Source organism: Perissodus microlepis, chromosome 10 (genome assembly GCF_051167445.1).
Source record: "Perissodus microlepis isolate ML-2025 ecotype Zambia chromosome 10, ASM5116744v1, whole genome shotgun sequence".
Taxonomy (NCBI): domain Eukaryota; kingdom Metazoa; phylum Chordata; class Actinopteri; order Cichliformes; family Cichlidae; genus Perissodus; species Perissodus microlepis.
In genome coordinates, this window is record NC_140470.1 from 18,585,708 (window position 1) to 18,608,009 (window position 22,302).

A 22,302-nucleotide genomic window follows, 5' to 3' on the forward strand; every position below is an offset into this window, starting at 1 on the left:
AAAAAAGAGAACATCAGCGAAATGATTTCTTTCCTGCGCTCCATTAATTTAACATGGCATCATGTTTGTGCTCAAGGTCTGAAGATCTGTATGTGATGGTAACCAGAATACATTACTGGTTTCAGGTCCTGCTTGTGCCTTTTTATTTTTTTACTGTGGAGCCAAAGTGTGACATTTGTTCACAGTAACAGCAAAATGCTTGACTAATAAAAACCTAGAATGACAAAACAAACCAAAATGTCATTTTCCAACGGCTATACATTTAAAATGCATTAACTTTACCTCTGACTGTAAATACCAAACATGTCAGTATACATAAAAAAAATCTTTAAGTTACTGTTTTTTCGACTTTGTTAGGTACTCCTCTTCCCTTGCTCATTTGTGCAATGTAATTAGCCGATCACATGGCAGCAACTCAATACATTTATGTAGACAAGCATGGTTGTCTGAGCTAGTCTGAGCATTTCAGAAACTGTTGACCTACTGGGATTATCCCACACAACCGTCTCTAGAGTTTATAGAGAATCATCCAAAAACAGACAAAATATCCAGCCATCAATGCCTTGTTGATGTCAAAGGTCAAGTGAGAACGCCCAGAATATTTTAGGTCTGCAGAAGAGCATCTCTGAACATATGCTGACCTTGAAGCAGATGGAAAGGAAACAGGAAATGATCACACAGAGTCACTTAAATTAGATGTTAGAAAAACATCACCTGGTCTGAGTTTCTTGATTTCTGCAGCAACATTTGGATGGTAGGTTCAGAATGAGGCATAAACAGCATGGAAGCATGAATCCAATCTGCCTTGTAAAACTGACTCAGGCTGCTGGTGTAATATTGTGGGGGATATGTTCTTGGAACACTTTGGACCCTTTAGTACCAACTTAGCATCGTTTAAACACCACAGTCTACCTACTGTACTGTTGCCAGGTTCATTCATTTATGACCCATCTTCTGATAGCTGCTTCCAGCAGGATAATGAGGCATTAAAAAAAAAATGCTGAAAAATGCTAAACGGTGTAGCTGACTAAGAGAAAAACAGGAAGAGTCATTTTTACATACATTGACATTTACTGTGAATGTATGTAGAATGAAGCCAAATTAGTTTGTTCATTAAGAAAACGTGAGGGAAAGAATCACAGTAAGCCCGACTCTTAATTTCCATTGTTTAATGGTCACAGTTAAAGCACGTGATATAAAATAATATTTACACAGACAATACACACATACCCAACAGTTCCTACTACATAAGCATGCTCCCCCAAAGTAGCAAAACACTTAAAAAAAAAGCCACAATTAAAATTAAAAAGGGAGTAAAGTGCATGTGTGACACACGTCTCTGTACAGACATTTCTGATAGGCTGCAGAGAAGCTTCACTTGCCAATCACAGGCACGCTCCTAAAAAGTTTACAAAAGACATAAAGATCCATTAAAATAAAATAAAAAGTGCACGCTCACTTGGTAAAGTTGTGCTACACAGTCTCACTCACACAGACACAAACCAGATCTAAAAAACAAACAAACAAAAAACAGGGAGATCCTAAAATATCAACAGTCACAATATACAACCTTTACATCCCCAAAGAGAACATAGCCAAAAACTCACAAATATACACTCTGCCTTTAAACCCCAGAACCCTGACCTACTCTCTCTCACACAGTTAAACATAAACAAAACTCTAGTTTGTGTGGCATCTGGAGTGTGAGGAGAGACAGTTTACTGAGTGATGAAGTCAAACGTGTTTCTGATTGAGAAGTACATTCCAGGAACCCGGAGTCGGATGTTTGTGCAGGTCAGATTTGGTTGACTTACTGAGGTATTGTGTAGTTAAAACAAACTAAACAAAAAGCAGGCCTCTTCTCTTTTCATTATGCTCAAATAAACTGGTGAAAACCTGCGTATGCAGCTTACACTGAGGGAAGAGTCAGAGCTTCACGACTGACTTTCACTGGAATTATTCTGTCGCGACGAAGAGTCTCCGTCCAACGACTTTTATGTTCAGGACCAAATCAGCCGGTTTGACAAGTAGGTGTTGGTGTGATTTATTTATTTATATTCTTTCTTTCTTTCTGCCAACATAGTTACCAGATTATACAAGAGGGACCGTTTTCTCCAGCATAAATGGCACATTTTTCTGAAGAGATGTCAAAGCATGAGAAGAGGGGAAACAGAGGCTACATTCCAGCTAACATTACGTTTGACAGCCAAAAATATCAAGTCGACTAAAGGAGAAACCAGCAACGATGTGATGAGTGAGTATGTGCACGCTTGGGTATTATTAACATTTCAAACATGTGACCCATGTACATCTCTGGATGACATTTTCTTTTCTTTTTTGTTTTATCTTCTCAAAGTGTTTTATTTCAGTCTCAGTTAACTGGGACTGTCGTAGCCTTGCCGCTTTTCCTGTGCCGAGACCAGATTCCCATATCACGGATTTTTACAGAAGAGGGAAAAAAGAAACTACTAAACACATCCCTTAAGGCAAGAGGCGTCGGCTTGTTTTGCTAAATAAATCCAAAATATGCACTTGACTTTCGTTTCTGACGGGCACGTTATCTCTCTCTCTTTCTCTCATGCACACGTACACAGATGCACACCTGCTGAGGGTTACATGGTGTGGTAAAGGGTGCTAACAGTTCTCTTCTTAAGCCGCCTCAGCGGGTGAGTCCTTCCGTATTGCTGCCTTGTTGTCAGAAGTGTTGGCCCAGGCGAGTGCAGAGATTCTTGGCCAAAGTTTAAAGGCTTTCCACTGTGAGGATTCGGATTTGATGGTGCAGAGACTGCTGAGGTTTCTCCAGCTTTAGGAAGCCTCTGAGTGGTTGTCTCAAGGATTTCTGGCTGCTGGACAGTGGAGGAAGGAGAGTTGTGAACCCGCTGCTTCTTGGATTCGTCGCTGGCTGAATGGAGTGGGTGTTGTGCCGAGGGTGAAGCTACAGTGGAACGGCTAAGTTCCCAGTCACTCAAGTCATTGGCGAGCAGCTCCAAGCAGCCCAGTTTAGCCAGGGAGGCTGAGCGCTTCATCATGGATGGAGGGGTCAGCCCTGCCTGACGAATCCTGGCTTCCACCTCTTGAACCCTCTTCTGGATACTGCCACCTCGCTTCTGCGCCTGACCCAAACACCTGGCCTTGCACTTTCCAGCCATGCTCACCTGCTGCAGGAAGGCACCCAGCTCACACAAAGTCTCCCACGTCTCCCTCTTGAAAATGTCACTGTGGGGTCCTTCTGTGGGACAATCCCAGTCTGTGCCCGACTCGAGCTCAGTGACGCCCTCCAGACACAGGAAGTTCACAGACGCAAAGGGAGAATGGGGAGAGTGGTGGAAAGGAGAAGAGGTAGAGAGCAATCTAGTTTCAGCAGGCCGGAGTTTCTGTCCTTTTGTGCTTTTTTCGTTATCCCCAAGGGCCCCCATCGCAGCATGAGTGCCCTCACTTTCAGCTGGTCCAGACTTCCCATCCTCCTTTCCCTGATCCTTGTGCACCGTGTGAACTGCAGATGCCTGTGAGCAAATGGATGCATCGTGGGAAGTAGACAACGTTGCACAATGGATGCTGTGTGGACGCCGGTGAGAGTTGGAGGTACAGCCAGAGAGAGAAGGCGGTGAAGAAGAGAGAGGCGGGGTCTCATGCTCCCGTTTCATTCTTTGCTCCAGCTGCTGTGTAACACGTCGCACCGACCCTCGTGTCCAGTCACTATAAAGACAGGCGGGGGCCTCCTCTTCCTCCTCTTTCAATTCTGTTTTTATATCCCCAGATTCCTTGTGTGCCAGAACAACACTATCTTCAATTTCCTGCTTCAACTTCCTCACATCCTGATCCTGGGGACCTTGAGGTTCAGTCTGGCTATCAGAGCCAAGAGGCGAAGTCTCTTTGGGCTTCAGGCCTGTGACCTGCACAGGCATTTTCTGGAAAAAAAAATAGATATAATATAAAAGACCATTAATTTAAAAGCACAATGAAAGCATTGCTACAATCGCAATGTATTTGTGACAGATGTGCCACCAGGTGGCGCAACATAGCTTAAGAACCAAAAACCATTCTGAATAAATCTGGTAAGATTGATAGGAACTGTTATGGGTTCAGTTCAGTCCCAAGTATCTTAAATATATATGTAAAAATATTTCATATTTTGTGAGTATCTCACACAAGAGCAGCCTGGAAACAGATCATAACATCCATACATGTGGCTACATTATACACAGCCAACCCGAGCCCACTGCCAGAGCACAGGTGGAGACTATATGCGGCCCAAATCTGGAAATGTTTAGAGTTGTCTGGGAAAGTTTGCTACAAGCATTGTTTACCTTTCTTTTCCCTTCATCCTTCCCCTCACTGGTGGAGACCTCCTGCAGTGGTGGCTGGTTTTCTTTGCCACAGCTCTTCAGCTGGTGCGACTGCTGCGCTGCAGTACAGTGAGTTTTCCCATCTAGACTCATCCCCTTAAATTTTTCCCTGGCACTGAAAAAGTTGATGTGGTCTGCACTGTGGCCGAACACCAGCACATTTTCATGTGGAATGGCACTAGGATAAGTGATAAAATCGTTAGTGGACGGATGTTGGGCTGCCAAACTGTCCAAAGATGAGCCATATGTCTGTTGGGCACAGTCTGGGTTTTTGACAAGCGCTGGGGCAGAGAGGCAGTCGGTTCCAGCCTGCTTTGTGCTTGGGGTTTGTGTTGCGGTAGGCTCAGGCACTGACACAAGCACTGTTTTTACAGAAGGAGAACAGGACAACACCTGTGGCTTTAGAACTCCATCGGCTAGATTTGGAGATGGAGCAGGAGAGTGGGGGCGGTGGTGAAGGGAGGGAGGTGGATGAGGCTGGCCCACCAAAACACTTTGTGCAACAGTCACCTTATCGGTCTTTGGAGGCTCAGGCACCACAGTGGCGGCCCTTGGTTGAGAGACAGGAGGTAACATGGGCCGATTCCCAGAGTCATATACGCCATTGGACAGCGGAGGAGATAACAGAGACACAGAAGCAGCTGTGGAGTCAGAACAAGGACGGTCCTGCCGGCTGCTCCGACCTACAGCAGAACGAGATGCTTCAGCATGACCTGATGGAGCTGCCGCACCTTTAAAGGAAGAAGAGCTAAGCTGATTGGAATGGATGCCCGTATCTGGCTGACTAGTTGAGTGTGTTGCTTTGCTGCCAGTAGAACTTCCCAGTGATTCCAGCAGTTCTTTTACCGAGGGACCAGTTATGTTGCTGGCTTGGTTGTGGGGATCTGAGCGGCCCAGGCTGTGGGGCTGTGCGTAGGATTTGGAGAGTGGCTCGTGGTGTTCAGACAGATCGCTATCAGAGTGAGAACGCCACAGTTTGTTGTGCCTCTGCTTGCTGCGGAAGAAAGTGAAAATGAAGTAACATATCACTTCTCAGAATTCTTTGCATGAAATTGAAAGAGGAATATTTTGTTGTTTTGTTTTTTTTTTTTTTTTAATATTGTTTTATAAGATTTTGATAATGCACTTCTTTCTGCCAGTATCAATATTTACATTACCATGGATGATGTCTGTGTGTGTGTGTGTACCTGGCCATGAGTATTCCCTGATACTCCTCCAACTGTCTCATAAAAGAGGGGTTGGGTTTGGTAACAGTTCGACGCTCTTTGACGTAATCAAAGGCTTTTTTCAAATCCCAGCCGTACTCCTTCATGGCATACGCTATCACTGTGGCCGCAGACCGGCTAATCCCCATTTTACAGTGCACCAGGCACTTGGATCCAGATTTCCTAGGGTAGATATTAAGAATGATTGTCATTCTCGATAGATCTCATTCCTCGCAGGAAAAAAAAGAGAGAGGATGAAACATCTCAAACTCACTTGGCTCTAGATATAAACTTGTAGGTGTCATTCCAATAGGCTAGCAGGTCAGTGGCCTCCTCATCATACACACGGATGTTGTGGTACTCAAACACACCGGGAAAGAAGTTATCAATCTCCCTTGTTACATTCAGGATGTAATGAACTCTGAATGACAGAAAGACATGAACAAGAGAAAAGATGAGCCTTAGATGAGAGAGGGGTATGTAGGTATGTACTGATTTGTAAAACTAAACTTGTTGGTATAACAGAATGAAGAACATTTAATTTCATCCTAATAAAGCAAGTTTTAGTTTTTTTGTTCCAAACAGTCAGTTTTGTTGTATTGGGTTTTTTTCCCCCCCTCCGTCCTTACCCACAGTTCTGTAACTCATCCAGATTGGATGCATTCCACTCAGATCCCTGCAGGAAACAAAAAGGAATCCTCAGACTTGTTCAGCACCTTCCAATAAGCTTTTCATAATGCTGAAGTCCAGTGAGAAGAAATGATTGACATACAGTGAGTTCTCCAAACCCAACAACAGCAAAGTACCTTAAAACTGTGCTGAATTTAAAATTACACAACACTATCTTGCACTTTGTGAGAATCAGATCCGGGATACAGGCGTGGGAGATCAGAAACATTTTATATTCTCTGCTGCTAAAAGCAACAGAGGTGTTTCAGAGGTTAACCTACCAAGAACACATGGTCAAAGATCTCCGTAGGACTGTCCATCTGGCCCAGAATGACAATCATCTCATTGTCGATGAACTCCTTGAACTCTCGCAGATTGCATGTCATGTGCATTTCCAGCTCTGTTCGGATCTAAAGAACACATCCAGGACAGAAAGAGACACGTGCAGGCAAAATGTAAAGTCACACAATAATGACTAAAAAATAAATAAATAAATAAAATAGCATGGCATTTTCCAAACATTTTCTTTGACTGGGAGATACTCAAAGCAGACTCACCTCTTTGCAGGTGACATTCTCTAGATCTTTCTGCATCATGATTTCCCGCAAACTGGCTTTGATCTGACGCTCAGTCAGCTCTCTTTCTGTAGGTCTGTAGAAACATTATGATGGTGGAAGAATATATGAAATAAGTTCATGTCTATCGGTTTTCCACATAGAGAACATATCTGACAAACATCACTTGGCTACTTACACGTCAGAGAAGAGAACTGGAGAGTCGGCACGGTGTGACTGCACGTCCTGCATGGCGTTCCACTCGTTGATGCGGGTCTGGTCGGAGGAGACCCTGCTCTGATAGTAGCTGACCCAGGTGAGGAACAAGCTGCCTGGAAAGTAGTTATGACTACGGGCCACCTCGCAGGCTTTATGGAGTGACTGGAGGGCTGACCTGTCAGGAAAAAAAAACAAAAAAAAACATGACTTCTAAATAAAATGGGAAAAAACAGAAACCAGCAAACAATAAAAATATCCACAGCTGTACCAATTATCCAGTATGACTCACCACATGGCTTGCACAGAAACAGGCTTGAATACATGCACCCTGTTGTCAGTTGATACACTGAAACCCCTGTGAGCAGGAACAGAGGAAGTATAGTGAGTTAAAAATCTTAGCTATCTCATGTTTAACGTGTCCTGTGCTGAAGAATTTGCTTACCCGTCTCCATCTAGATGTATTAAGGTGTCGCTCCACAGGGGCAAAACCAGCCCAACAGAACACGAGCTGAGTGGGGAAAACAGTTTTCCTGTTATACCTTTAACCAGAACACCAAAACCAGCAGGTACCTAAAATCTTGTGTCACTCTCACCCATCTACAGGGCTAAAATCCATTCCTAGCACCACGCTCTCCTCTGTGTCCTGCCGACCATTGGTTGAGACCACCACCATGTAGCGGGTGATCTGAGCATGTGCACTCTCCAAACGAACCGCCTAGAGAAGGAAAAAACAAAACACAGTTTGTGACTCGACAGTTAAATAAAATCAGTGAGACTTATTTGTGTTTTTATGGGTACCCACCAGTTTGATGTTGTCCTCTGGTCTGAGGACAGTAAACATCGTCTGTAGGTGCTGCTGGATATCTCCTGGCAAGATGAAAGTAACGCATACATGACGCAAGATGGCAAAAGTTAAACAGTTAAACAGTCAGTGGCTGCTGAGGGGGAATTTTCACCTCACCTGCATGTTTGCTGCGCAGCTGGGAGAAACGGGAGGCAGACGAAGAAGAGGAGCCATTTCCTCGAGGCAAGAACAGAGCAGCTCCCTTAACGGTCAGGAAACTTTCACTGATGCTGCACAAAGACAGAAAAGATTGAGCGGTGAGCAATATCCACCCACACATCTATCACAAAACTCATCCTTGGAAGACTTTACAGCTTTTACTGACTTTTTGTTAAGTTTCTCCAAGGTCCACTGACAGAAAGCGCAAAGAGCAGAACTTTTGACACTTTATTATTTTCAGACATTTTCAATAAAAATTCTAATTTGTAGCTTCTCAAATGTGTGGATTTTGAGCCCGTCTCCATCATTTGAAAAGTACATTATCCTGGAATGTTGCACAGACTTGAAGCAACAGAAATCATTTTGGCTGATGGAAATTTATGACAAGCATTTTTTCATAAATTTATGTGAATTAATGAGTTATGTTGGTCTGAACTGTTACAGTGGTGACATACAGACATAAACACACTTGTTTCATTATGCTGATTTTTATTCCCCCAAATGTAAAAAAGGTAGAAAGAAAAACAAAAAGCAGAATATGAAGTACGGGTGACTTTGTAGTCTTAAAGTTGAATGCATTTCAATAGTAGTTATTCAGTTCAATGCTTTCTTAGAAAACACTCATATTTTCCAAAACAACACAATAATGGGACAATTTCTGATTGATCAGATGACTGTAGTAGAAACCAGAGCACATGTGGGCTTAACTGAACTGGTAATATTTACTGAATAACAGAATGACAGCAGACAGAATGTTCTGAGTTACAAAGACTTAAAGTTTTGTTGTTCATCCGGTTACCATTTCTTCATAAAACAAGGCAACTGCAACTTCAGTGACTTTGGCTGCAACTTCAGTACCAAATTAAGATGGCAGTCCCAGCTAAGCTTCTTCGTGGTCTGAACAACAGACTTACGTAATGGACTTAAGATATCTGACGCCTGCCTATTATTCTGCTATTATTATAAGCAGTATTATTATCATTATTATTATTACTACTACACACAGGCTTTGTCCCTCACAATGTGAGCTAGAAAGACAAAGTCTCATTGTCTTCTGTGATGATGAGTAAAAGCAAAATCACCAGTAACACCAGCGATCGCTGACTAATTTGTCACTCCATCTGGGCAGCAAGTTTAAATATAGGCTTGAGCTAAGGAAAGACCGTCAAAGACAGGAAGTCATGTTGTTGTTGTCTGCTGTGATGATGCGGGAGGAAAGGAAACAAAGGCAAAGGAGGATAAACCTGCAATGGACAGCAGTCATTACTGAAGTGACAATTATGGCAAACTAAGCAAACTTTCATGCAAGTTTCCAAGTTAGAAAAAGTGGATGTTAAGAGTCTCTGACACCCACGCTGACTTGCACACACCCAATTTTCTTCATGACATGACGTACAGAACACTGGACAAATATCTGCGCGAGCATAGTGCATCCTAGTTAACCTTTTATATTAAAAAAAGCCATTGATCAACAAAAATCAAGAAGTGAATGCATTGGAATCACTGAAAACGCTGACAAATAAGTCCTTCTGTTGATGCACTGTGCTGCAGGCAGACCAAGAATATGTCAGAGGCAATACAATGCCAGAGAGGACAGAGGCTGACAGCTGGGCTTGCACACAGACTCACACAAGCAAACACTAGACAGATGTCTAACTCAAGTGCTAATGAAGTGTTTGTGCAAATTATATCTTGACATGCTTCTTCCAAGCCATAAATTTCCAATTAAATGCAAGTGTCATTCCGTGGCTTTCACAATGAAGACAAAATAATCGCATCCCCTGATTCTGCTGAAGGTACATCGTGTGCCTTGCTCTGCTGTGCCCCCCCTCAGGATGCATTTAAGGAACAGCTAAAGGTGGGTGGAGAGAAGTGCATCCTAGCAGATGAGTAAAAGCATCTGGCAGATATCTCAAAAAGGAAGCAAAGGGAAGGAAACCTGTTCCTGCAGCCACTCGTTCAGCTGCTGTGCTGCTATATCCTTCTTATGAAGTCATTAAGAGAAAAACCACATGTTCATACAGGTGCACACCAAGTCTATGCTGAAGTTTGGAGTAGACCATTAACATGGCACTGCAGGCAATATAATAATTCATGTAGTGTTATCGTTACTATAAGCAAGGAAAGCTCCGGACTGTGAGCACGGCTACTTACAGCTGATAAATTTCCACCTGAGAGATCACAGAGTTCTCGGTAAAATACGGTCTGATCTTCACCCCGCAGCAGGCGCAGAAGCAGCCGGCCGACGAGCTCCGCGGGGCGGTCACAACGCCGGGAGGCATTGCTGCTCCCGGAGTGCGGGCAGGGCGCGCGGAGACGACAGTCGACGATGTGCGAAGTAAAGTTGTGAAGACGCAGAAGCTCACACGGTGCTTCGTTTTTATTCAATTTTTTTTATTTTTTTATCTCAGATTTAGAAAATTAGCTCTAAACCGACAGATTTCATAGAGCGGAACAATCTAATATTATAAAGCGACAAAGCACTAACATATTTAAGAGCGCCTGTGACAGAGCAGGTGCCTCAGAACATCTGATCCATGGTCTGCTGTTTGAACTGTCTGCAGCAGGCTGCGGTAAATCCTGCCGCTGAGGGGGAGGAGACACACATGGTCCAATCCGTGACAACAGCAGTCTGAGGAAGACTACGAGGAATTATTGGAGACATGGTGAAAGTGTGCAAGAAAGACAGCCACAAGTACCCGGATAAAAGTGTTTAACTGTCAGAATGGCAGTCGGTGGCATTCCTATATGCTTTACAACAGCCTCGAGACGTCACTGAAATTCCTCACGCTGTTCCTGGGTCACCATGTTTTTCCACGTAACACGCAGAAGGAAGTGGCTGCTTTAAAATGATGCCTCATGCACATTTTAAAAACGCCAAATGTAAGAATAACAAATAATGACAATTTCCAGCTGTGTCAACATAACAAATAAGAGAGGTAGACGCTACATAAAAACTCTCCATAATTAAAACATTTTTTCTTTTTAAAATGTGGATGTGCATGTGTCTGGCTGACAGCCTGATTGAAAAACTAACCAAGCAATCCCAGAAAGCATTACTTTAGAGAGCCCCCCCCCCACACACACACACACACACACACACTTTGAGCTGCTTATCAGCACCTTAACAACACCACAGTATTTTCTCATTTTCTCCACAATAACATCTGAGAGGAAATGTTTTTCTGTTCATAGGCTAGTACAATCTTTAACAGTAATGAATTTTTGCTTCTTCTTAAGGTAACAAACCCATAAAAAATGCAAATAATAAAGGGTAGAAAGCTTTTAAGCAAGGTTGATAGGTTCAATTGTTATATTAGACAGGGGTATTTCAAAATCAGTACACCCCTAGTTCTTATAAGCATAACCTGACACTGAATGTGTATCCAGCAACAGCATGACAACAACAACAACAGAAAAAAAGAGATTGAGAAACCTGGAAGGAGATTTCAGGCTGCCTGTGAACTAAGTAGAAACTTGACCTTAAACTTGGTTGTGCTGCTTGTTGATCCCTTGTGGTTTCAATTACAAACTAAGGGTAACTATTTGGCCACCAGCTGACTGCCAGTTTATATCCTGGGATAAACAACTGCAGTGTGGTGTTTTTCCTCTTAGGTCGACCTGTGTCTCTGACCCAAGAGGCAACCGATGAACTGGGCTGATGAGCTCAATGAAGCTACAGATTTTGACCTCGTCTGAGAGATCCTTACAAAGAGAAAAGCGTTTATTTATTAGACTGCAGAGTCACATGTGGTTAAATGTATCACAGCATGGACAATAAATGGTGTAACAGTACAGTCAAGCTTTAAATAGATAAAGAATAAGCAGTGATATATAAAGCAGGAGAAGGGATGGGAAGTGGGATCCTTTTACAAATTGAATGAATTATTTTGTAACTTGTTTAATTAAATTCAATTTGATCCAAAATTCATCTTAAGTCATGTTATATTGTAAAGCAATGATGTGACATCTGACTGCGTATCTAATCTTACCCATTTTCTATCACTCCTGGCAGTTGCAAACTGATAATGATGTGAAATTTTTGCAGACCTGAGTCACATGTGAGCGTTTTTTTCCCTGCTCAGTGGTCAGACTTGGAGATAATGAAGCAGGTGTGGTTTTCCTGAACATATCAATAAGGGAACTGATAAAGATCAGAGCTATAAGCAGAACAGATAATGATACAGGTATCTAAAAACTTACCAGTTTCTAAGCAGAGGCAGACACATGTTAAAAACAATCACAGGGAGGCCTTCCTCATCAACTAATAACAGCTTAACCTGACAGCCACTTTTCCACGCTCCCTCTCATCTCCCTGTTGGCCTCTCACATCGCCCCCTTCAAAATCCCTACCATCTCCCTCCTTACTTTAACCGGTGTTATTGATTAGGGAAAGATCTGTGGCATCTTCTTGTAAGGGCGCTGGAGGGATAGCTAAGAATAATCACGAGGTTGTTCATTCCCACCTTTGGGATTTACAGACTCTCAGCAACCCACATGTTTATGTGTGAGATGTTGAACTCATCTCTCAAGTTCCACCTGGCTATTCTCCCCCTTTGACTGCTGAAATTCAAACCATCCAATAGCAAGTGGCGAATGCCAGGATGTAGTTTTTACATGTAGACACCAGACACTCTGCTGCTCTCGTGTTTCCGAACATGCAAACACAGACAGTCACCTTAGTGATCGCAGCTTCACCTTGTGTATACATTCACACACCCAGACTTTACAGTATTTCTTTGAATCACACATAACCTGTTAAACATCTGCGATGAGCATCACACACCAACAAGAAGTCTAATAAATCAGCCTGTTAGCATGACTACAGTATATCTGAATTACACAAGAATGAATACAAATCTGTAGAGGCACACAAATGTATAAATGTAGCACAAATGGAAATGAGTCCCATTCAGACATATGATCCTTTGTTCCACTTTTCCCCTCCTCTGACTACAGAACTATGAGATTATAAGAGATCAGAAATACTCTCCGATTGTAGTCATAATAAATAACCTCTCTTTCTCCTAATTTCCCCTCTGCATGGTCCGCCAGTGATGTTGCTGCTTTTTGCTGATGTCACCAACTTGCTGATGTCACTGGCTTTAATCAGCAGCACTGCAGTGGGGCTTGCTTACGCAGGCAGGCGCGCTGCCTCACTGAAGCCTTATTCCAGTTTGAATGAATCTCACTACCTGTGTCAGAGATGAGCTCTGCTGCAGCTGCTGACTTGTACGGCGCAGCGGGCACAGACGTCAGCAGCGGGGAGGGGGGAAAACGAACAGACTGCCTCTGAGACTTTGGGAACGTGAATTCAGTGGACAGGCTCAGCTTTAGTGAATGGCTGCTGGAATTGTGAATATGCAACATGCAGCTTGAACTTAAAGAAACAGTGAAATGAAAAATGCACACACAGCATCAGTTTATTTTTCCTTTTGCTATACCCTACATGTGTGTTAATTTCTTTACTTTTGAAAATAATTCTCGTCTTTTACCTTCAACTAAAACACAGAAATATGACTTTAATAAGACTCGGCTAGCACTCATTAATAGTTACACTGATTTTTATACAATTAAATGAATCCTGATCTGACAGTGTGGGTGAAGGAGACATGGACAGCTGGGGAAAAAAATCTCTCTACAGATACTTAAAAGGTGTATTTAATAATCTAGCTTGGAAGCAATTTTAGAAACTGCCCTTACAGGAGCTCACTTTTATTTCAGATGCTGAAAATAGTCTTATTTCTGCAAAGATTTTAAAGCAAAAAAACAAAGAAAAAAAAGAAAATGAACTCAAAGAACTCTTTCTTTATTACAGTATTCTTTGCCCAAACTAACAATCATACTGGGAACAGGCTCACTTATTCCTACACATCATGCCCTTTCTCATGACCTCTCTAGGATATATCAGAGACTGTGTATTTATGCAGCAGATTGAGGGCTTTCCATTAGTCTGATGTATGAAATCAGCGACTGTGGAACTCATTAGTTTAAAATTGAATTTGTGAACAAGATTTGACAATTTAACTGAAGAAGATACAAAGTGGCAGTCATATCATTGCGTCAGTGAAAAAGACTGTTGCATACTAATGCCCTCACTCAAAGTCTCACGTAGGAGATACATTCCAAGTAAATCAAAGACAAAATGTTTGGTTTTTTATATATGAAAAAAAATCCTGACACAAGCCACAAATTTTCTGCACTTGATTTTTGTGATACAGTTTATATGCAAGTTTCTCCATCTACCTTAAAACTTCTTGAGTCTGTATCACAGTGCATTGTGATTTACCACAGGTCATTTTTTTGCCTAACATTGTCTATTATATAAAAAGTTGGATTGTGCACCTTAGCTAATAGGAGAGAGCAGCATGTGTTTATTTAAAAAACTTTATTGCAAAGACTGTGGGCTTACCTCCACTCTGATTACATTTAAACATAGTGCTAACACTGACAGGTCACAGGAGTTTTAAAACATTAGATGCACCTCCTATTCAAACTGAACTTGGGGAAAAAAGTGAAATTTAATACTTTGCTGCCTTCAAATGAAACATCTACAAAAACAAAACTAAAAAGATCCACTCTCTAATTATCTGCAACACCCCTTGCACGTGCTTTTCTTAATTTATGAACATGTATTCTTGTGTTTCTTAATTTTTGGATATGATATGATTTTTTTTTGTACACAAGGAATGAATAATAATAATCCTGTAACTGATAATATCATGTCATGATTATATCCATTCATTCCATTCATTCGCTTCCGCTTATCCTTTCCAGAGTCGTGGCTGGTGCTGGAGTCTATCCCAGCTGTCATAGGGCGAGAGGCGGGGTACACCCTGGACAGGTCGCCAGTCTGTCGCAGGGCTAACACATAGAGACACAGACAACCATTCGCACTCGCATTCACTCACAGATTCACACCTATGGGCAATTTAGATTGACCTATCCCCACTAACTGCATGTTTTTGGACTGTGGGAGGAAGCCGGAATACCCAGAGTGAACCCACGCAAACACGGGGAGAACATGCAAACTCCACACAGAAAGACTGATGGTGGAATTGAACTCAGGACCTTCTTGCTGTGCAGCAACAGTGCTAATCACCGTGCCACCGTGCTGCCCTGCTGATTATATCCAATAAACAAGTATTACAAAATCTGCATTGGTATCAGCTCCAAAAAGAAGTTTAAGATTTTCAGTTTTAGTGACCTACAACCCAGAGCAAATGATCTGCCTAGGAATACAAATAAAGCTTAACCAAATTTTAACATCTAATAACAGCTCAGAGGTCAAACAACTACTATATCAAATATATCATCTTGGCCCAGAACATCCCCGCTTATAACGCACCCAAACCTGTAATCGAGCTGTGAACTGGGTATTAAAAACACTACAGGCGTTCCCCTCTGGGGGACAATATCACAAAGCTTCACAATGATAATAAAAAAGAGCTTTGAGGTTACTTTGAAGTCAAGACAAAGTAAGGCTATTCATTCAGCTTCACCTTTTTTTTTTTAAATATGCTGCACTGGAAAATATGTGTAGGCATGGTAATGTAAAACAACATGCATCACAGGATCCCTGATTTCCATTAAAATATCACACTTATCCAGTTGCGTAAAGAATAAAAGAGAGAAAAATAATAACATTCATTTTAGGAGCTAACTCGGAGTGATATTCGATCATGTACCTGTCTCTGTGCACACAAACATGCACACAGCAAGCACAGATTTCAGTCGCAGCTGCACAAACACAGACAAATCTCAGCTGGATGATGAAGAGCTCCGATGACCAAACAGACACAGAGACTTTGGGAGTGGTTACCAATCTGCCCGTGGATCAACAGTGCAGTTCCCCTGACCCACATAGCAAGTTACTCACAGAGATACTGCTGCCCTCTAATGGGCTGTCTGCAAGCCACTGTTTATTATCTCATTCAGTGCGTGATTTCAGGATTATTAAAGGGCCAAACATAACAGAGGAGACCTAAAAGTGTTCAGTGACAGAACAAATAAACACAACAGGCAGTGGAAGGAAGTAGCTAATTATCAGGGAACAAAAACCAGTTGCAAGTGTGGCTGAATGAAACTGGATTAACCAGAATTCCAACTCTTAAGTAATAAGGGACAGCAGTGGATGTGATGCGATGATGACACAGTACAGGAGCCCTTTTTCAAGTCACAGCAGTATAGAAAGGCAGTCCTGCAGCGTCAGACACATTTTATGATTATTTATTATCTGGGTATTTGGGAAAAGCCTTTTTTTCCTCCCACTTTGTGCGGATCAGGTCAGATCAGGTGAGAGGTCATGGGTAACAACCTAACATGCCCCGTGTTATGAACTGGCTTTTTTTGAGACTGAGAACATACATATCCAGTGGATTTCTGGTCCAGTGAACCAAATGCTTTCAAGTTTAACACACAGAGCTCAATGTGTGTCGGTATCTTACCTCCTCGGCTGAGAGCGGCGGTCATCCTCCCCGCTACCTGACTCCTGGGGAGATAAAATAAGAAAAATACATTTGAGAACAAGAGAAATGCAACAGCACAACATTACAAAGTCAACATATAAGAGTGCAGTCAGAGCCAATATCAGCAGTGTCAACTCTTCTTCTTTTCTAAATAAGGAAATAATATTTTATACACCGAATTGCCAAAAAGTATCCAATCCACAATTTTGCACAAAAACATAATTTTGGCATTGTTATATTAGATTCCCGACTTCTAAAAGAAAAGTGCCATTTAAAAAAAAAAAGAAATCACAGGAAAGCCCATCTTTAAATAGAGAAAACGTCACCATAAACAAATTTAGTAAAAACTCAAATGAGCTCTCAATTCATGCAAACAAATGGTAAACGAGAACAGAAAGGAAATCCCACTGTCCTATTTTGGGTTTCCATGTTCACACACACATTAAAAGCACAAGCATCCAGCTTAACATTCAACACTGCCTGAACTGACAGACACGAGAGACAGAGAGAGAGAGAGCGAGAGACCAGAGTTCAGCTTTAACTCAATTTACACACTCTCCAGGAAAATGACCTCAGTCTGTTTTTAAGGTGTGGCTGGACAGGGAATAACACAATCTCTCTGTCTCTCTCGGCTCACATACACAAGCATGAAGACATGAAGAGACAAAAAGAAACATTTAAATCCGAAAGTTGTGGAAAACAAAAATGTGCCAAACGTGGATGCTAAGGCTCAGTGGCTGATAAAATACCTGGCCCTTATCTTGTAATGCTTGTACTTATCTTGTTTACACCCTGTGTGAGCTTAACTAGCCTTTAATGACATTAACATCACACAAAAGTAGATTAAAGGTTTATATATTTTAATAATAATAAACTCATACAGGGCTACTTCAGGGGGTCTAGCCTGACTGGAGATCACAAAAAAAAAATTAATACAGCCAGTAGATAATTTATGCAGTGTCAGTGTGAGAAGGAAGTATAGAACTGTAAAGTTTGGTTCAAGTTATCATATACTGCCAGGTCTTGTGACACTGCTGTGGATCCAGTTAAGTGCAATAACTGCAAAAGGTGGTTCCCAGCTCCTTTAAGCCACAGTGTCCAAAGCAGATTTCCATTGTGGGCTTTCAGAATCAAGATATTTAAAACAGATCCTGTGCAATTAAAAGCAACTCATGTAAACAACCTGATGCTGGAGTAATGGTGTCACAGAAAGTTTCTGCTCCATACGATTCTTTCTTGGTACCGTTTCACTAAGAAACTATTGGTTGGATTGCTAGATGGTGTGCTAGACAACAAAGCGACATAATTAGAACCTCGCTAACTCTTAGTGCTGAACATTTGAGTAATTGGCCTTTTGGAAACGATACTATTAAAATATCTACTGCTGCAAAGATTACAATCATACTGATTTTATTGAGAAACTTTAAAAATTCAAAGCACCTAGTTGTACATGTTATTGAAAACTGAGAACAGGTTAGGGCAGGGGTGCCAAAAATAAGGCCCAGGAGCCTAAACTGGCCCAGCAAAGACTCTAAAGTGGTCCACTGGACGGCTTTGGAAAAAGTGAAGGAGGGCAAAATCTTTGAACTTTAAAGTGTATTTTTAGTTTTTCCAGCTTTCTCCTCTACGGCTATTCATCCTACACCAAAGTAATTAATTAACAGATAAACAACTAAACAAAAAAAATGTTCCTGTATGCAAAATGGTTTTTTATAAGTCAGCACCTGAACTACATTTATTTTCTAAAATTTAATCTCAAAGAGACCTGGGATGTATAAACACTGATAAAAACCTGTTGAAACTCAGGTACTAAATGTGTAGTTAAACTTCTTTACATTGACAAAAAGGGGAATTTAATTCTATGGTTGTATGTCGCCTTTGATGTAAAATGAGCTTGACGTAACGGAGTATGCAGCAGGAGGGGAAAAATGCATCGATGCATTTGTAATATCAACTTTAGTACAGCAGATTAGACAAAGTTTCTGTTACTGTTCTTTGTCCTACAGTACAATATAACATCTAGTGTTTGTTTAGATTGGAAAACACAGACTTTGCATATTTTGCATATGTATGAAAATGATTGATTTTTTTTCCAAAGCTTATGGAAATGTCAAGCCTGAACATGCGGTCTGGGCAGGGATCTGCATGTCCAGAGATCAGTCTGTGCTTACGTGTTACAGCCAAGATTATCACAATGCAAAAGTGCTTCTACCCTAAAATGAACATGTGTGTATGTGTGTGCTCTGCCTGTAAACGCAGCGAGCAGATACATTCACTCCACATAGGGTTAAAGCTAATATATAGGGAGGAAGAGTGCTAGTAGACATGTCGCACACAGACACGTCACATCCCCCCCCCTCCACGCACACACACTCACACACACGGGGAGGAAAAAAAAAAAGCACAGGAAGCCATAAGTGTCTGTACAATTTGCTATCAAAAATATGTATGTGGCTTACAACTTGAAAGCACATTTCCACTATAAAAAGCTTCATACACTTCACAACCCCTGCCCTATTTACCTTCCTAAAAATCACACGTGCTTACTTTTACAGCACACACTCATTCCTCAATTCACCATCACTTCTTGAAAGACAGACACTTTAGCAGACAAGACTCCTTGCTACTTGTTGCTCAGTGATAAGACATAAAAACTCCTTCAACTACATTTCATCCTGGATGACAAATTACCTAAGAAATATGTGTACATAGCACGAAGGTTATCATTATGCCTACTCACAGAACCTGTTTGCTCTGAGCTATAAGGTAAAGGGTCCCTCTAAAGATATTCCATGACTGACAAAGTTTGTGGAAAAATAGCTTGATTGTAGTTGAGATTTGGGGCAAAGCTGAGAGGAGGGGAAAAAAATACACAGTTCATCTAATCTTCTCCTGGGTCCAAGTAGCAAGTTAACAAGGGAAATTGCTTTCCCCTACTGTGCTCCGTCTTGGAGTAAGCACACACTCTGAATCTACGTTAAAGGCTGTACAGTAAGCCAAGGAATTCACCTTAATGTGTAATTTAATCCATAAACACTATATGACAATGCAACATACACTGGGAAGTTAATATAGGTCAACTTTTTCACATAATGTCAATAAAACACACACACAGAAATGTGAAACAGATAACATTTTAATGGTAAACAGAGTGTGCTTGTATATTACTTCCTCCCTCTGTTTCTGCCTGTCTGATGGGGTTCCCTGTTTCTGTAGAAACCAGACAAGCAAAGGGAGTAGCAACAGGAAAACCACCTGCTCCTCTGCTTTGCATTGGGTACACTCCTGCCTTCAGTAAACGCACACACACACAAGCAGACAGACAGACAGGAAGAGAGAGGCAGACACATAGAAGGCATTCAGACAGAGAGACAGTCTGGGTACGTGACAGACCCGCAGAGAAAAAGAAAAGACGCGTCCACAGCCTCGTTTACATACAAGGCAGGACACTGCACCAGTGTTGTAAGAATAAATACCTGCACTCACGCGTGTCACTGGACAAATACCAACGCGACTACTTCACATATTTAAATTTATGCAGGTAAAAACCATTACATAATAACAGACATGACTTGTTGTCACACCATCGCTGAAAGTTTCTCTATTCTGGATACTGTAAAAGCAACTAACTGCCAGTTGAACGTTTACAGTACCGGAAATGTACATACAATGAGCATATAAGCAGCGGTGTGCATTAAAACAAAAGGTGCTGTCATTTTCTTTCAAGTTAACCCTTTTATTGTATATAAGAAGAAATAAGAAGATATTTTCAGGTTAACTTAGCAGCTAGTAGCGACTAATACTGTAACTGAAAATGATGGGTAGCTATATGTCACGCATGCGCAGCAGCACAAAGGCAAGGCAGTTGGGTGACAGTGGGCAGCCGACAAAAAAGACAGCCAAAAATGAAGCCTCAAGTCGCCCTCCGTATCGAGGAGATGTGAGTTTGGTGGAGGCGGTAGAAGGAGTAGAGGAGGCTTCAGGGAAAAGCGGTTCTTACCGAAACGCAGGGGCTGGAGCTGGTGCTGGGGGTCGGTGAACGCTGCACGGTAACCAGCGCCATTCAGCGACCGGGAAGCGGACACCTGAGAGGAAGCGACGGCGGAGACACGAGCATAATTGTGTTGTGAGGGCGAAAGCCCAGTTGAACCTGACTTTTTGATCTTCTCTCCTTTAACCCCCCTCCCTCTCTTTCCCTGTGATCGTACACTGTTTGACTACTCCCCGGCTGTTTCCTCTGTAAGCGCCACCTGCGCATGCGCATCTACCCTTAGCTTGTCAATCCCGATTAACCGTGTGTGTGCTGGAGATAAACAAAGCACTTATGAGGAGTGTCTACAGAGAAGCAATACTACTTCTTAAGAGGTCATTTATTTGAATAGAAGTGTAAATGCACCATTATGTAAACCGCATACAACAATTGCATTACAAGGTTTAAGCCTACAATCGAATAGAATAGAATAGAACAGAAAGCCTACATTGTTATTGCAATTCAATTACAAAGAGATTGGGAGTGCCACTCCAGCTTGATGAAACAAGGTTGAAGCTAAAGGAAAGCAAACTACAAGACTATATAATAAGCATGTATATAAATAACATAAAATTAATAGAATATTTTAAGGGTTTTATTGTGTGACAGTGTGTGCAAGTGTGTACTGTGATTGTTCACTTTGCATGTTGGTTGAGAGTGGTAATGGCCTTAGGGTACAAACTGTTTCCACAACTGTTAGTCTGAGATTTAGTGACCTGTAGCGTCTGCCTGAGGGCAGAAAGTCAAACCAGTGGTGGCAGGGTGAAAGGAGGCTTTTACAATGTTTTGGGCAGTGGAAACTAAGCAGTCAGCATACTATACTGTGTGGCTTTTCCTTGAAACTATTCACACAGACTACTACTTTAGGACTGTTGTAGTTAAACTAATGAAGCTTGAGGACAAATATATCCTAATACTCTGTAGGAGGCATGCTGCTTTAATTTTAAATAGATTGTATCTTTAATATTTTAAATATAGCAGCAAAAGACATTAATATTGATAGATGTATAATGATCTCAAAGTGCTTCTTAATGCGGTTTATTGATTTTATAAGACAGTTTATTTGCATAAAATACTTTTATACATATGCTGCTGTCAGTTTAATTAATTTACAATGATCTGAGACCAAAGACTTTACCAAATCCACTTTCGTAAATTGCTCTCAAATCTGAAAAGCAAGACTAAATTGGAAAAACCTTTGTAGAAAATGGCTAAAGAGAATTAGTCTAAACCTGTTGTACTGGGGTAAAAGAAAAAAATGGGGCACCTTCCTGTAGTCTACCAGCCAGCAGTTATATGATATTTTGTAAGCATACGCAAGTAGCTTCCTGTCCAAACCTGTACAGCTACACTGTTATCTTTGTTGCCTGAGGGCACAGATCAAGGATAACAGGAACCTGTCAAAAACCACAGACGTAAATATATTAAATGTGTGTCATCATCAGCAAGTGTAACACAGCCCAGAGACCAGCAGGTGGAGGTATGCACAGATTCATCATGCCGGGACTACTACTGCCATTACCTGTTGTGAAATCTGGTTTCACTCTCTCCATTCGTCTGCACACTCTTAATTGTTAAAAATCAAAAACTAAGGCATTAAACAATAATTCACTGTATTTCCTTGAAGGCACTGGTAGTTCCTTTTCCCCCTATTTTCTCTGTTGCACAAAAAACAAAAATGTTTCTTTTAGTCACCAATATCCACATATCTTAGCCCTACTACGTGAATGTTACTTAAAGCACTTCTTCTGGCCTTATGTAAACCTACCTGTCCATTTAACCAGCACTGCATAGTTCATTTGATCGCC

General features: G+C 41.6%; 1 protein-coding gene across 2 annotated transcripts; it reads right to left on the reverse strand.

The window, feature by feature from the left end:
* Positions 1-1,154: 1,154 nt before the first annotated feature.
* ssh2b (slingshot protein phosphatase 2b) lies at positions 1,155-20,726 on the reverse strand. Of its 2 annotated transcripts, XM_084940460.1 has the most exons (15): positions 20,465-20,726; positions 16,444-16,487; positions 7,955-8,067; positions 7,796-7,860; positions 7,587-7,708; positions 7,436-7,501; positions 7,283-7,348; positions 6,974-7,168; positions 6,778-6,871; positions 6,502-6,630; positions 6,181-6,227; positions 5,826-5,972; positions 5,534-5,734; positions 4,308-5,340; positions 1,155-3,908 (listed from the first exon to the last, which is right to left on the reverse strand). In XM_084940460.1, exons 1-15 carry the CDS (start codon positions 20,525-20,527, stop codon positions 2,613-2,615), a joined length of 3,681 nt encoding a protein of 1,226 aa, XP_084796586.1. In that variant the 5' UTR covers positions 20,528-20,726; the 3' UTR covers positions 1,155-2,612. The 2 variants fall into 2 exon arrangements, with proteins under 2 accessions (XP_084796586.1, XP_084796585.1); XM_084940459.1 differs by lacking the exons at positions 16,444-16,487; positions 20,465-20,726 and adding an exon at positions 10,151-10,804.
* Between the last annotated feature and the right edge of the window lie 1,576 nt (positions 20,727-22,302).